The sequence below is a fragment of the Podarcis vaucheri genome, assembly GCF_965113315.1.
Source record: "Podarcis vaucheri genome assembly, chromosome: Z".
Lineage (NCBI taxonomy): Eukaryota > Metazoa > Chordata > Lepidosauria > Squamata > Lacertidae > Podarcis > Podarcis vaucheri.
In genome coordinates this window covers 41384469-41397239 of record NC_138758.1, presented here as the reverse complement: position 1 = coordinate 41397239, position 12771 = coordinate 41384469, and the positions used below count along the sequence as shown (strand labels likewise).

Here is a 12771-nt window from a genome sequence, read left to right as displayed (position 1 = left end):
TGGGTGTTAAACTAGACTGAAATGGGTCAAGGCCCACCTACCGGTATCTTGATAACCTGTAATTTGCTTCTCCCAAACATATCTGCAGCTGGCTAGCAAATTGGCAACTGCTTTCTTGAACACCCTGGAGACTGGGTAATAGTTTTCTAAAATCTCAGGGTCCATGGAGGGCCTAATCTGGAGGGAGAGCAGCACCAACTCCCTCACACAGTGTTATCAACCATAATGAGCAGGGATCGAGAGGGCGTGTAGTTGTCATCACCAGTGCAAAGGTCCTGCCCAAATCCTGAGGCTACAACAATTCGAAACAGCTCTGCTGGGTGGTTTACTGAATACACAGTGGAAGCTAAGAAGCTGCCTCTACTGCCTATATTGAGACAAATCCACATCAATACTTAAGCCACATCTGCTCTAGCCGTTGGGATGGCCCACTTCGTTGACTGGAGCTCCTGAGAAAATCAAGGAGCCACCTGGCTGCCACATGGAAGTCCAGGGTATTTATAAGTGATTGTGTTGATGGCCCTGCCCATCTTGCAAGGCTAGGGTCTTGAAAAGAGCACCAGACATGCTTTCTGGAAAATTTCCCGAATCTTTTGATAATCCATCAGCTTCTATCACTCTCTGGGGGCTGGCCAACTTCCAGTCATGGTTATCAAAACTTCACCTCTTCTCCCTTCCAAGCTCCATGAAATAATGCATAGCAAACATACTAGTACAGAATAAACAGGAAGCTAAGCTTTAATGAATTGTTTTTTAGGCAATTCAAATGGTCTGCATTACAGAACAGTACCATAATTTTTTGAATTTAACATGTAGTCAATTTTATGCATACAGTACCTCAGAGATTGAGAGAGGGGAGTATACAAAATAAAGTCCACAACAACTTACTGCCCAGGTTTTCGTCAGTCTGAAAATAGGTGCGCTTTGCAGAGCTGATACCACAGACATGAGGGAATGAAGGTTGTTCAGTTCTAGAAGTTTCTGAGGAGGGAGGAAAAACAGGCCAAAAACCCATCAGTTTTCCATATGGGGTTGGAATGTCCTAGCTCATTCAACAAAATAAAATATGTTCCAAGACCTCACTCTTAATATTGTAAAATATAGAACATACAAAAGAATTGAATGCATTGTGACATGAAACTACAAAATGTAAAGACCAGATGCAAAGGAAACAGATTGCGCTATTACTTAGTGTTCACTTTTAATGCTTATAATGCAAGTAAGTAATAAGCAAATTACAAAATTCAGCACGCACAACACTCATTAGGAACTTTTTTGCTATACAGAGAATAATAACTTACTGTGCAATTCAGAAATATAAACCTGAAGCCAATAGGTTCGCCTCCTCCCTTCAAAGTGGGCAATGTGTTAGATAAACAAAACTGAGTAATAAGCGATATTCACTTAACTCAATAGATCGAAGTTACTTCTGGACTGGCTTACGACAAACTTATTCTCTAACACAGAAGGGCCTTCCCCTCCACTGTTACTAAAGTTTATCATATTCCCATAGATCTGAGAGCTTCCTTACATGGTTGGGCTGTGGTGGGGAATCTTACTTCATAAATATAAGGAGTCTGGGGATGAAGCAGAGACGTTTTACCAACTTCTTAGTTTTGCATTCTTAGGGTTATCACTCATTAAAAAATGTTTTTAAAAACAAAAAGAGAAGTCATACAAATGATAATCATTTCTTGCCATCACTCCAAATGGGTATTCAGAGTTTACTTTTAGCCTGCTAGCATTTGGATCTGATCAATTTCTCTTCAGAGATTTAGCACACCCCTAACAAATTAAAATATCACTATCCAAGTAGCATATACAACAGTATTTAAGCATATTGGTAGGCATATTAGCACAATTGATAAACATCAGAGGGATATTAGTGCAACTGATAATAAAATCAGAGCACCTGGAATTCAAAATAACACATTTCTAAGTCTTTTTAAATGATATTAATTCAAACTTATATTTTCAGAGAATAAAAGAAATGGGAACAAAAATTATCAATTATCCTATAGCTGGCAAATCTCCCAGGTGATTTCAGTCTTCCCCAGCTTGGACCTGGGGAAAGGTGGGCATGCAAGGCATTGGTCCTTGTGACACAGACCAATCAATCTGTTACAAGTTCCAAGAGTGCAAGAAGGTCTTTAAAAAGATGAAGTTGCCATTCCCCATGCTAATGTGGGTTAATTAAAACTAACATTAAATGTTAGTCTAGGAAGTAAGACAGAATTCTGATTTTACATCTCTCTCAGATTACTTTGGCTAGGAATTGGGGCATTCCTTAAAACATTTCAGGTCATTTACAAAAATATAAAAGGATAATCATTACTTGGGCAGGAGACGAAGGGGAAAGTGCTAGATTCTGTTGTCTAGGTAGCATGCATAAGCGCTAGGATTGACTGATTTGTTCGCTGTCTTCTCAAATGGATTTTGCCCTTTAAAAGCAGAAGAGTTGATGAATATCACTGGCTTAGCCAAATATGTCATTCAGTTTACCTCCTGCAGGGGAGAATGGGAAATTTCTACACTGTCTTTGCAATCCTCAGTTGTTCATTGTATAGGAAAAGAAAACTGCTCAAAAGGGACTGTTCCTTATTCCAAAGCATATCTGGATTTTTTTTTATCTGGATCTTGATTCTGAGGCTGTTTCCTTATCTGGAAATGTTACTTGATACGTTACATACATTACTTGATTAACAGCCTCCACAGGTGGGAGGAACATGTGATGAGTCTAAGTCTGAGCTATAAGGCAGGTGCTGGTTTGAAATATGTCTCCAAAGACAAGAGTGAAATTAAGATGAGATGATTAGAATGATTACAAAGCCAATAATGAAACAGGAAGGGGAGAGGAGGTAAGTAAAATATGAGGAAACAGTCGGATTTGACATATGGCTACAGAGTGCTGGCTCAACTTGCAGTGATATACTGCTTTTCATGGTGCTAGTTATGCAGCAGACTCTCATCCAAACTCTTGTTTACTTATATTAATTAGGTTTTTTTCCTTGCCACTTTCTTAAAGTGCCTCTTTAATTTAATAAAGTGTTCTACTGTAAACACAAATCACTCCTAAAAACTGAACAGCTAATGTGCGGGCAGAATCACATGAGTTTCTCAACTGCAATTTACTGGTCAAAAAGCTAGATTTTGAATTTTCTTTTACCTTGTATGTAATTCCAAGATACCTCAATACAAAATAAGTAGTTTACTCAATATTTTCGAGAACTTGAAATATTCATAAGCACTTCTATTAAGGTACTGAGTAAATTTACCCTGGGATTTTGTGTTTGGTAAAATGTCACTTAGCCTAAAGCTCTGTGGATGAGAAGAATTAAGTGACTGAATTCATATTAGAATTAGCCAACACAGTAGTATTATCTGTTCATATATACGGATAGATGTAATATGGATAGATGTAATACAGCGGTACCTCGGATTACATACGCTTCAGGTTACAGACTCTGCTAACCCAGAAATAGTACCTCGGGTTAAGAACTTTGCTTCAGGATGAGAAAAGAAATTGTGTGGTGGCGGTGCAACAGCAGCAACACCCATTAGCTAAAGTGGTCTTCAGGTTAAGACCAGTTTCAGGTTAAGAATGGACCTCCAGAACGAATTACGGTAAGTATGTAACCAGAGGTACCACTGTAACTAACAACAATTTTTCTGCTGGCTAAATTGCCCCTGGTTTCTACAGAACACATTTTCTTTTTCAACAGTACAAGAGAAACAGAAGATGGCTATGAAGTGGCAAAAATATTTAGAGAGACTTTTATTTAAAAGCAAAAAGCTTACCTTTGCTATTTTCACAAAATGGCTCAATATTTCTGCCCTTATTTTTAATGTCTGTGCTGTTAAAATTTCTCGTACGACCCAGAAACTGACCTATGAAAATAAAAATATTGACTTTAATTTAATGAAAAAAGCAGGCTTCATTGAATTAAAACAAATTTGGTACCACTTAAGAATCTTAAACAACCGGCTCAGATGTGCAAAGCATGTAACAGTGCAAACCACTATGTCTACAAATAAGCATATTCCTATGTCAAAAGGACAGAGAGATAGACATTCTCTGTTTTAGAGAAAGAATGTGTTGAAACATCCACAGGAGGCAGTTGCAGCTAACTAACCCCAGTGCAAGATATTTCATACAAGCTACGTAAGTACCAGTACCTTTGTTGATATGAAAAGATATTGCTATTTAGAATAAGGCACTGTAATTCTCTATCATATACAATCCTGTAGAACCGCTCTAAGAAGTCATGCCTATTGAGTTATTAATAACCACCTGAATTCATCATAGTGATTGCACAGTAAGGTATGAACATTACTGTGACCCAAGCACAGTTGTCCAAATGTGCTTCTTTCCTGAACTGAGTTCAGTTTTGGATTACAGAAGGATGATGTAAGTTTTCTTGGTATTCTATTGAGCCTAGTAACTTCATTGCTCTTTACCAGGCATAGGCAAACTCCAGCCCGCCAAATGTTTGGGACTACAATTCCCATCATCCCTAGCTAACAGGACCAGTGGTCAGGGATGATGGAAATTGTAGTCCCAAACATCTGGAGGGCCGGAGTTTGCCTATGCCTGCTCTTTACTGATAAAATAATTTATTTTCTACTCCAGTTAACATCTATATATATATATGATAGGGCTGTGCTATAAATCGTCATATCGTTGAATGCAAGTATTGAAATAACATCATGATATGTGTTTCAACAAGGCAATATACCAGTGAACAAAAGGTAGAGACTTAGCAGCTTCCCAGGGGTAGCTTAGCTGAACCGATACTTTACAGACACTTTGCAGGTAATTAGCAGGCAAGGTGTCTTCAGCTTTGTTTGCTCTCTCCCTCCTCCCTCCTAACCAATAGGAAATGACAATAAGCCTTCACACTAACCAGCAAACTCTTTCATCTTCACAGTATTTTTCCACTTAGGTAAAGGGACCCCTGACCAATAGGTCCATTCGTGAACGACTCTGGGGTTGCGGTGCTCATCTCACTTTATTGGCCGAGGGAGCTGGCATACAACTTCCGGGTCATATGGCCAGCATGACTAAGCCACTTCTGGCGAACCAGAGCAGCACACAGAAATGGCGTTTACCTTCCTGCCGGAGTGGTACCTATTTATCTACTTGCACTTTGACGTACTTTCGAACTGCTAGGTTGGCAGGAGCAGGGACCGAGCAACGGGAGCTCACCCTGTCGTGGGGATTTGAACCACCAACCTTCTGATTGGCAAGCCCTAAGCTCTGTGGTTTAACCACCGTGCCCTTTCTTTCCACTTAGAGCTCAGTTAATTATGCAAAGCCTGCTAACAATCCAGGAGGAACCTCCCACAACTAGACAATCAAAGATCCAGCAGCAAAGTAAAGAAAGAATGTAAAAAAGAACTGGAAAGCACTTCTTTCTTTTCTCCCACTCCCCCCCCCACCAGTGAAAAAAAGAGGGGGATAAGTTTTTGTTTTTATTTTCTGGTGGTGTTTATGTTGTTGGTTTCCCCTAAATAGCTTCCTCCATATTAAGATGGATGGATGGATTTATTTATTTATTTACTGGAGGCTATCTCTTTGCTTGCTTGCCCTCTCTCCCTCCCTTTGATAAAAAGAGAGAGCTTGGTGGGATGAGGGCTTTTGCGGGGGCTTTCTGTGGGGGGGGGTGAAGGGGAGAGGAATTAGTTGGCCACGTTATGCTGAAATGAGAGGTTGGGCACTATGGGAGAATTATGGGGAGGGTGTTTTTTGGTAAACAGTACAGGCAAATGCATGTCTACTCACAAGCAAACCCTACTGAATTTACTGAGGCTTACTCCCAGGAAAGTAGAATTAAGTTTAGTTGAACTCAGTGGGGCTTATGCATGTATAGATTTCACTTAGACCTCTGAGTGAGGAAGCAGATGCAACTTGACTACTAAATCACTTAAACTAGGGGAGGGGGCACTAGCACACATCAAAAGTATTGCTGCTAAAAGTAAGCCCCCTCCCCTTTTAGCAGCTTTCTTGCAAACCCATCTACAATGAAACAGCTGATGAAACAAAGGCAGGAGGAACACCCAGACTAAGCAGGATTTCCTTCTGTTGCATCCACTGGTGAGGGGTGGAATCCTGCTAAGCACTGGGTTCAGGTGCACAAGATACCTCCAGGCAGGAAGCTCTCTCATGCAATTGGACCAAGCAGAGTTGCCCTCTGTTCACATCAACTGAAATGGGACGGGGTGTGTGCAAAGAGAGGGCCATCCTGCTTAGAACTGGGCATAACAGAGTGCACGTGTGCCTGGACCAAGACACTTTGGAAGCTGCTAAGTGGGCTTTGGACAAGACCCTGCCTTATGACATCAGGTGTAGGATAGGTGGGTGCTGTTTGATCAAAATGGCCCATCAGGCCAAGACTAGCAGACAAGCTTCAGGTTTTTCACCCTTCCCATAGCGGCATGCAACAATAAAAACAAAACAAGTGAAAATAGAAAAAAATCATTCTAAAAATAAATAATGATAAAATGCTGTCCATGAGTAAACTAATATTTCAGGAAAATCTTGTCAACATAAAAAGCTTTTCGTATCTGATGAAATGTGTATAGTCTGGAGACTGTCTAATCTTCAGTGGGCACTGTGTTCCATAGGGCAGGTGCTGCTGTGCTGAAGGACCTGGTATGAGTTGTTATGGAAGAAACCTCTGGAACATTCAGCACCACAAGGAAAGGCTCTGTAGATGACCATTGTGAACAGGCAGTTGTACGGTAAGTCAATCCCTCAGATACCCTGGTCCCAAACTGTTGAAAGCTCTGTACACCAAAAGCCAAGCCTTAAATTTTGGCTGGTAGCATATTGACAACAAGTGCAGTTCCTTCAACACTGGTGTTATGTGTTACTAGAATGCAATCCTGGCCACAAGACGGGCTTCCACACAATAATAGTAGGACAGTCCTATAATCCAATCTCAAGGTTAGCAATGCATGGACAACTGTTGCTAAGCTTTCCCTATCAAGAACAGCTATAGCTGGGACACTAGCTAACACTGGAAGAAAGCAGTCCTAGCCACCATGGCCACATGAGCCTTCATTCATGGATCAAGGAATATTCCTATTCCACCTCCCTGTTCCCTTAGAAGAAGTGCAACCCCATCTAGAATGGGTAACTTCCTGAAATCCCAGGCAGCTATAAGTTTCTAACTATTAACAAGATAGGAAACAAGATGAAGGTTTGATTACTTCATAATTAGCTAATCCATCAAACACAGTTGTTAAAAATTCAGATATGGCAAGTATCTAATTGTACAGTACAGTTACAAATCCAACCTGCATTAAGCTGAGAGACAATGATTATGTATTAACTAATTAGAATCTTTACCTGATTAAACCTCCTTGTAAAGGCAACAACATTGGGGGCAAGGATGTGTTTTTCTTTCTTATTCCATCCACAACTTGCTAGTTCCTAGAAAATATAACATAATACCATCTTTAAAAAAATCTTTCACAGCATTCAATAAAACTTTCCATAAAGAAAACACACCAGCGAAGAAACAGGATTTTAAAATTCCAAATGGACAGAATTGGAAAACTATTATAGCTTCTACTAAAATCTAGTCACTGGATCCTTTGATTTTCCTTGTACTCGCAACAGGTATGTCCCCTATAATTCATTATCTTATTTTTAAATCCTGCCTTTCTTCTGCCTTGGAAACCAAGGCAGCACACAGGCACCCATCCAGGCACTAGCAGGATTCAGACCTGCTAATAGCTTCAGCAGTGTGGTGGTCTTATGCGCATTCAGGCGATACCCTAGGCCCTAAAAGTTAACGCCTGAGTCCAATGCACATAGGCAATGGAACTCACTCCCCTAGGAGGCAACGATGGTCACCAAATTGGATGACTTTAAAAGAGAATTAGACAAATTCAGGGAGGAAAGGGCTATCAATGAATATGCTCTACCTCCAGTTGGAGGTAGCAATGCTTCTGAATAACAGTTCATAGAATCATAGAATCATAGAGAGTTGGAAGAGACCACAAGGGCCATCGAGTCCAACCCCCTGCCAAGCAGGAAACACCATCAGAGCACTCCTGACATATGGTTGTCAAGCCTCTGCTTAAAGACCTCCAAAGTAGGAGACTCCACCACACTCCTTGGCAGCAAATTCCACTGTCAAGCAGCTCTTACTGTCAGGAAGTTCTTCCTAATGTTTAGGTGGAATCTTCTTTCTTGTAGTTTGGATCCATTGCTCCGTGTCCGCTTCTCTGGAGCAGCAGAAAACAACCTTTCTCCCTCCTCTATGTGACATCCTTTTATATATTTGAACATGGCTATCATATCACCCCTTAACCTCCTCTTCTCCAGGCTAAACATGCCCAGCTCCCTTAGCCGTTCCTCATAAGGCATCGTTTCCAGGCCTTTGACCATTTTGGTTGCCCTCCTCTGGACACGTTCCAGTTTGTCAGTGTCCTTCTTGAATTGTGGTGCCCAGAACTGGACACAGTACTCCAGGTGAGGTCTGACCAGAGCAGAATACAGTGGCACTATTACTTCCCTTGATCTAGATGCTATACTCCTGTTGATGCAGCTTGCTGAGAACCATGGAAGGGGAGAGTGCTCTTGTGCTAATGTTTTGTTGCTGGTTTTCCACAGTAACTGTGGGTCACTGTGAGAATACGATGCTGAACTAGATGGGCCACTGGTCTGCACCAGCAGTCTAGTCTTATGTTATTGCATATTTCAAGGTGGGCAGGCACATAGGCACACCTTGATCTCCTCTTTGCTGCAATTTAGGATGGAAATGAACAGAGAAGAAAAGTCTCAGCCATGTCCATAGGTGCCATCGGGGGAGGGGGCGTAGGTGCCTTGGCACTCACAAATTTCCACTCTGGGTGCCCTACCAAGGCCTGTCATGGACACAGACCCAGCCTGGAAGCAGGGCCACACTTCCAGAAGCACATAAGCAGCCACAGTGGCCCCCAACAGAAGCCCCACAGCAGAGATGGAGGCCCTGACCAAGTCACCGCCATGACTCCAGAGAGCCAGCACAGGTTGAGCAGTGTGCACCAGTGGGATGTGATAGCATGGTGTCACGTTGCATGCACGCCACTGGGGCCCAAGTTGGTGCCTCTGACCATGTCCCACTCTCCAGGCCAAGGGAAAGGGTACCATGAGCTCCCACAACCTCTGGAACAGAACACAACTATGGTACCCTCTTTAGGATGACAGCTAATCTTCTGTGAGAAATGTGTTGGTTTTTCTAAGCATATTAAAAATTAAAAGTGATTTTCCCATTCTTTATATAGACCCATCCCTATTTTTCTAAAATTATTAGAAACCTTGATTGCAATGCAAATCCTGTTTTGCAATCTACCATTTTATTTAAGAAACACATCTTGTCGCTAAACGAAACTGAAATTGTATTTTCTAAGGAAATAATTTGGCTCCCTATTCTGATGAAATAATCCTGAATTTTGTGCTTTGTATATTATAGTCAAACACCTCTGTGGCTTTCCTACATCTTAACTATTTTTCAGTATCACTATGGACATTATAAGGCGGCTATGTCTGACTTAATTGTCAGCTCCACGGGGGTAATGTGCAACAAAGGCAAAACATTCTATGTGTCTAATGAGATTTGGCAGGGGGTTGGACTCGATGGCCCTTGTGGTCTCTTCCAACTCTATGATTCTATGATTCTATGAATTGGATGGATTTAAAAGGATGCCCAATTAAGCAAGGACAGTATATGTAAAGCCCACCATAATTAATTTTCACTGGATAAAGTTATTACAGCTGCTTGTTTAATGGAAGGTATTTTAATGAAATCCCATTTCTGTATAACTAGAGAGCATCAGCACATGTTAGCACTTTTGCAATATCAATGTTTCTTGTGTTCACACATTTGGGTGAAGTGGTGCATCACCCTGTCCTGAATCAGAGACTTAATCAGGGCAGTGGTGTAGCATGGGGGCCTGGGGGGCCATGGTCCTGGGCACATAACGAGGTTCCCACATGACAGGCTTCTTCATTGAGGCCAGAGCCACAGGGAGGAAAGCCATGCCCGGGCCAGGCCTTCTGCCATTCAATGGCCCAATGCTGCCAGCCGAAGTGGCAGAGAGGAGGAGAGGCGGCAGTGGAGGCGGTGCCCCTCTACTCTGAGTGCATCCCCACCACACCACTTTCCGAGGCTGCGACTGGAGAGTCTGACCCCAGTCACACTGGGCTGCCAGGTTGGCATGAGTGCACACCCTGCCCCTGTGCCGGGTGGTGGCAGCATACACTCTGCCGCTGAATCAGGGTACTCTGTTAGAGAAGTTTTGGTGGAAGTCTCTGTCCAGAACCCAAGTGTGGTGCAGACAGGCCATAGAGATACCAGTGGCAGCCTTAGGATGGCTACCTTGGTAAATCAGCATATTGGGGGAGGCCATATTCCTGGGCACAACCCTGCTATATACGCTAGGTGCCAAATGGCTCCTTAAACCAGGCTTGCAGTCGCCAAAACAGAATGTCTAGTTGCTGTTTTTTTCAAAAGATGCACTATGATTGATTATCAGCTAAACATTTAGCTAGTTAAGATGATAATCTTGAGCTTGGTGAAGAACTTTGGGAACTTAAAGAAGAAAAGTCACTTGATCCAAGGACAGTTCACATATATATTGGCCTATTCTGACCTCTTTTTCTTAATGGTGACTGCTCCTGTTCAGGCTGCACAATAAAAGCATTTTGGTTCCAGAAATCCATTCTGATTGTACACATAAAATATAACTGATAGAATGCTACAGGATGGGGGTATTAGGGTGTGGAAACAGTCCAGATCCAATGATCCCCAGATGGTGGAGATTTCAGGCACCATCTTGGTGCCCAGGCATCTTTACTTGATCACAAGGGGTTGAAAGCCAGTTGCATAATGCACCTGGCAGCTGGTTAGTTTCAAACATTGCCTTGAAGCAGTTTCAACCCTCTGGTAGGAGGCTGAAATGGATGTACACCCAATACCTGAGCCAAAATTCCACCTACACCTGTAATCAATAAAGTTGAGGCCATTTTTAATCCAGATCTTTGTCTGTCTGAGTTCATTCTATCACACATCACAGTACTCACTGCAAAGGAGAAGGTAGCACTGCGACTGGTACCACAATAAAAACCCATTTTTGTATAATTAGAGAGCATCAGCAAATGTTAGCGCTTCTGCAATAATATTTCAAAAGCACCTTCTATATATATTCTTAACGGAAAAGAAAATCCTCTGAAATGCCACGTAAACTTTATTTGACTTGGAGGTTTTATTACAGTAATGTCAGTGCAATGAATGTCTTTATTCAACCTCAGTGGCCTGGAAATGCTTCTACCCATCACTACCTCAAGGTAACAGTTCTCCTTTATGATTCTGCCAGATTCTCGCATGGTAAAAGGATACTGAGAAATATAGGACAATGATTTTTGCATCTATCATTTTAAGATTCCCACAAAATATCACTGAATTTTCAGTGTGGATGGGAATATAATACAGTATGACCATAAAAATGTGCTTAAATGCTGTCAACATAATATAATGACCACTATATTGTCATCTTATTGCCCAAACACTACAAACTCATTTTGGGATGTGGGCTAACATCGGCTCTGGTTCCTCAGTATCAATGGATGGTTCAGATGAGGAAAGGGTAATTGCCCAAAGCATATGTGCAGCTATGCATACACTAGGAATTTCTTTTAAATGCCTAAAACCCTCATGGAATTCATGAGCCACACTTTGGCCACCCTAATCTATAGCTATCTCCCACAAATCCTTTTCTGGAACCTCAACTATTCTGCTACCAGCTGAAAACTGAAGTTGAAAACAGCTAATACCATAGTACCCAGACCATTCCTGTTACGTTCATTTCTCAGATTAGGAGAGCTAGTCAAGATCATCCAAAAGGTTGGCTTTGTATAGTGCTTGAGTGGCTGATGCATTTTCCTAGTCCTGTTAACATAGAGCTCTGGAGACAGTGGGTCTTATGTAGCACAAACAAAACATTTCAATGTATTTAAATGCTTTTACTTTAAATTGGATATATATGCATACTTCAGAGCTATGCACATGCACAAATATAATCCAAAAGGGAAAAAGAAACATTATTTTTGCCAAGGGAAAAATGATAATTTCACATTATCCCTTGATGTTCCAAATACATTCTACAGCTTGCCTCCACAATTACTAGCTCAGGTTACTACAAATCTATATAGCTTTTGCATTCAGAATTAACCTACTGTGTATATAGCATCCTGGAAATGAGTTAACCAGATTATCTACCCTAAGCCACTATTAGCAACCACAGAGCTTCAAACAACTCTGTTATGCAAGTTTCTCCAACATCAGCTCTGTACTGTGGAGGTTATGCAGCCCAAGACAGGGAGCCAGCCAAAGCGCTAGAAGTCTGCCTCCAAAGAATTCTATAGGCATGTGATAGAATGTCCTGTAGGAATCCAAAAGCCCACATGTGCTGAGAACAGCGGGAAAATCACTTCATCTCCACCCACGCTTCTCAACACAAGTTTCCAACTTGTATTTGCTGTGAATAATGGTGCCAGTTCACACCTGTCAAGACTCGTGTCTCCCCCATGTGATAAACAGATGTCTGGTGGTCAAAGAGCCTGGAAAGCATTTGTTCACGTGGCACAAATCTGCTAAGCATGATAGCAGAACTGAAATGAGATGGAAGGGGCGGGCTACAAAAATAGTAAAAACAGGCCTGTAAATATCAGCAGAAATAATTATCACTACAATAAGTACAGGCCAGGAAAATAAACACATT

General features: G+C 41.7%; 1 protein-coding gene across 8 annotated transcripts in view; it reads right to left on the bottom strand.

The window, feature by feature from the left end:
• RALGPS1 (Ral GEF with PH domain and SH3 binding motif 1) overlaps positions 1-12771 on the bottom strand; it is a 232333-nt gene that overhangs the window by 152542 nt on the left and 67020 nt on the right. For all 8 annotated transcript variants that reach the window (XM_082207701.1, XM_082207695.1, XM_082207698.1 and 5 more), the window contains exons 6-8: positions 7352-7435; positions 3799-3888; positions 889-981 (exon numbers count right to left, since the gene is read on the bottom strand). In XM_082207701.1, the coding sequence (XP_082063827.1) occupies positions 889-981; positions 3799-3888; positions 7352-7435 (267 nt within the window). The remainder of the gene's footprint in view (positions 1-888; positions 982-3798; positions 3889-7351; positions 7436-12771) is intronic.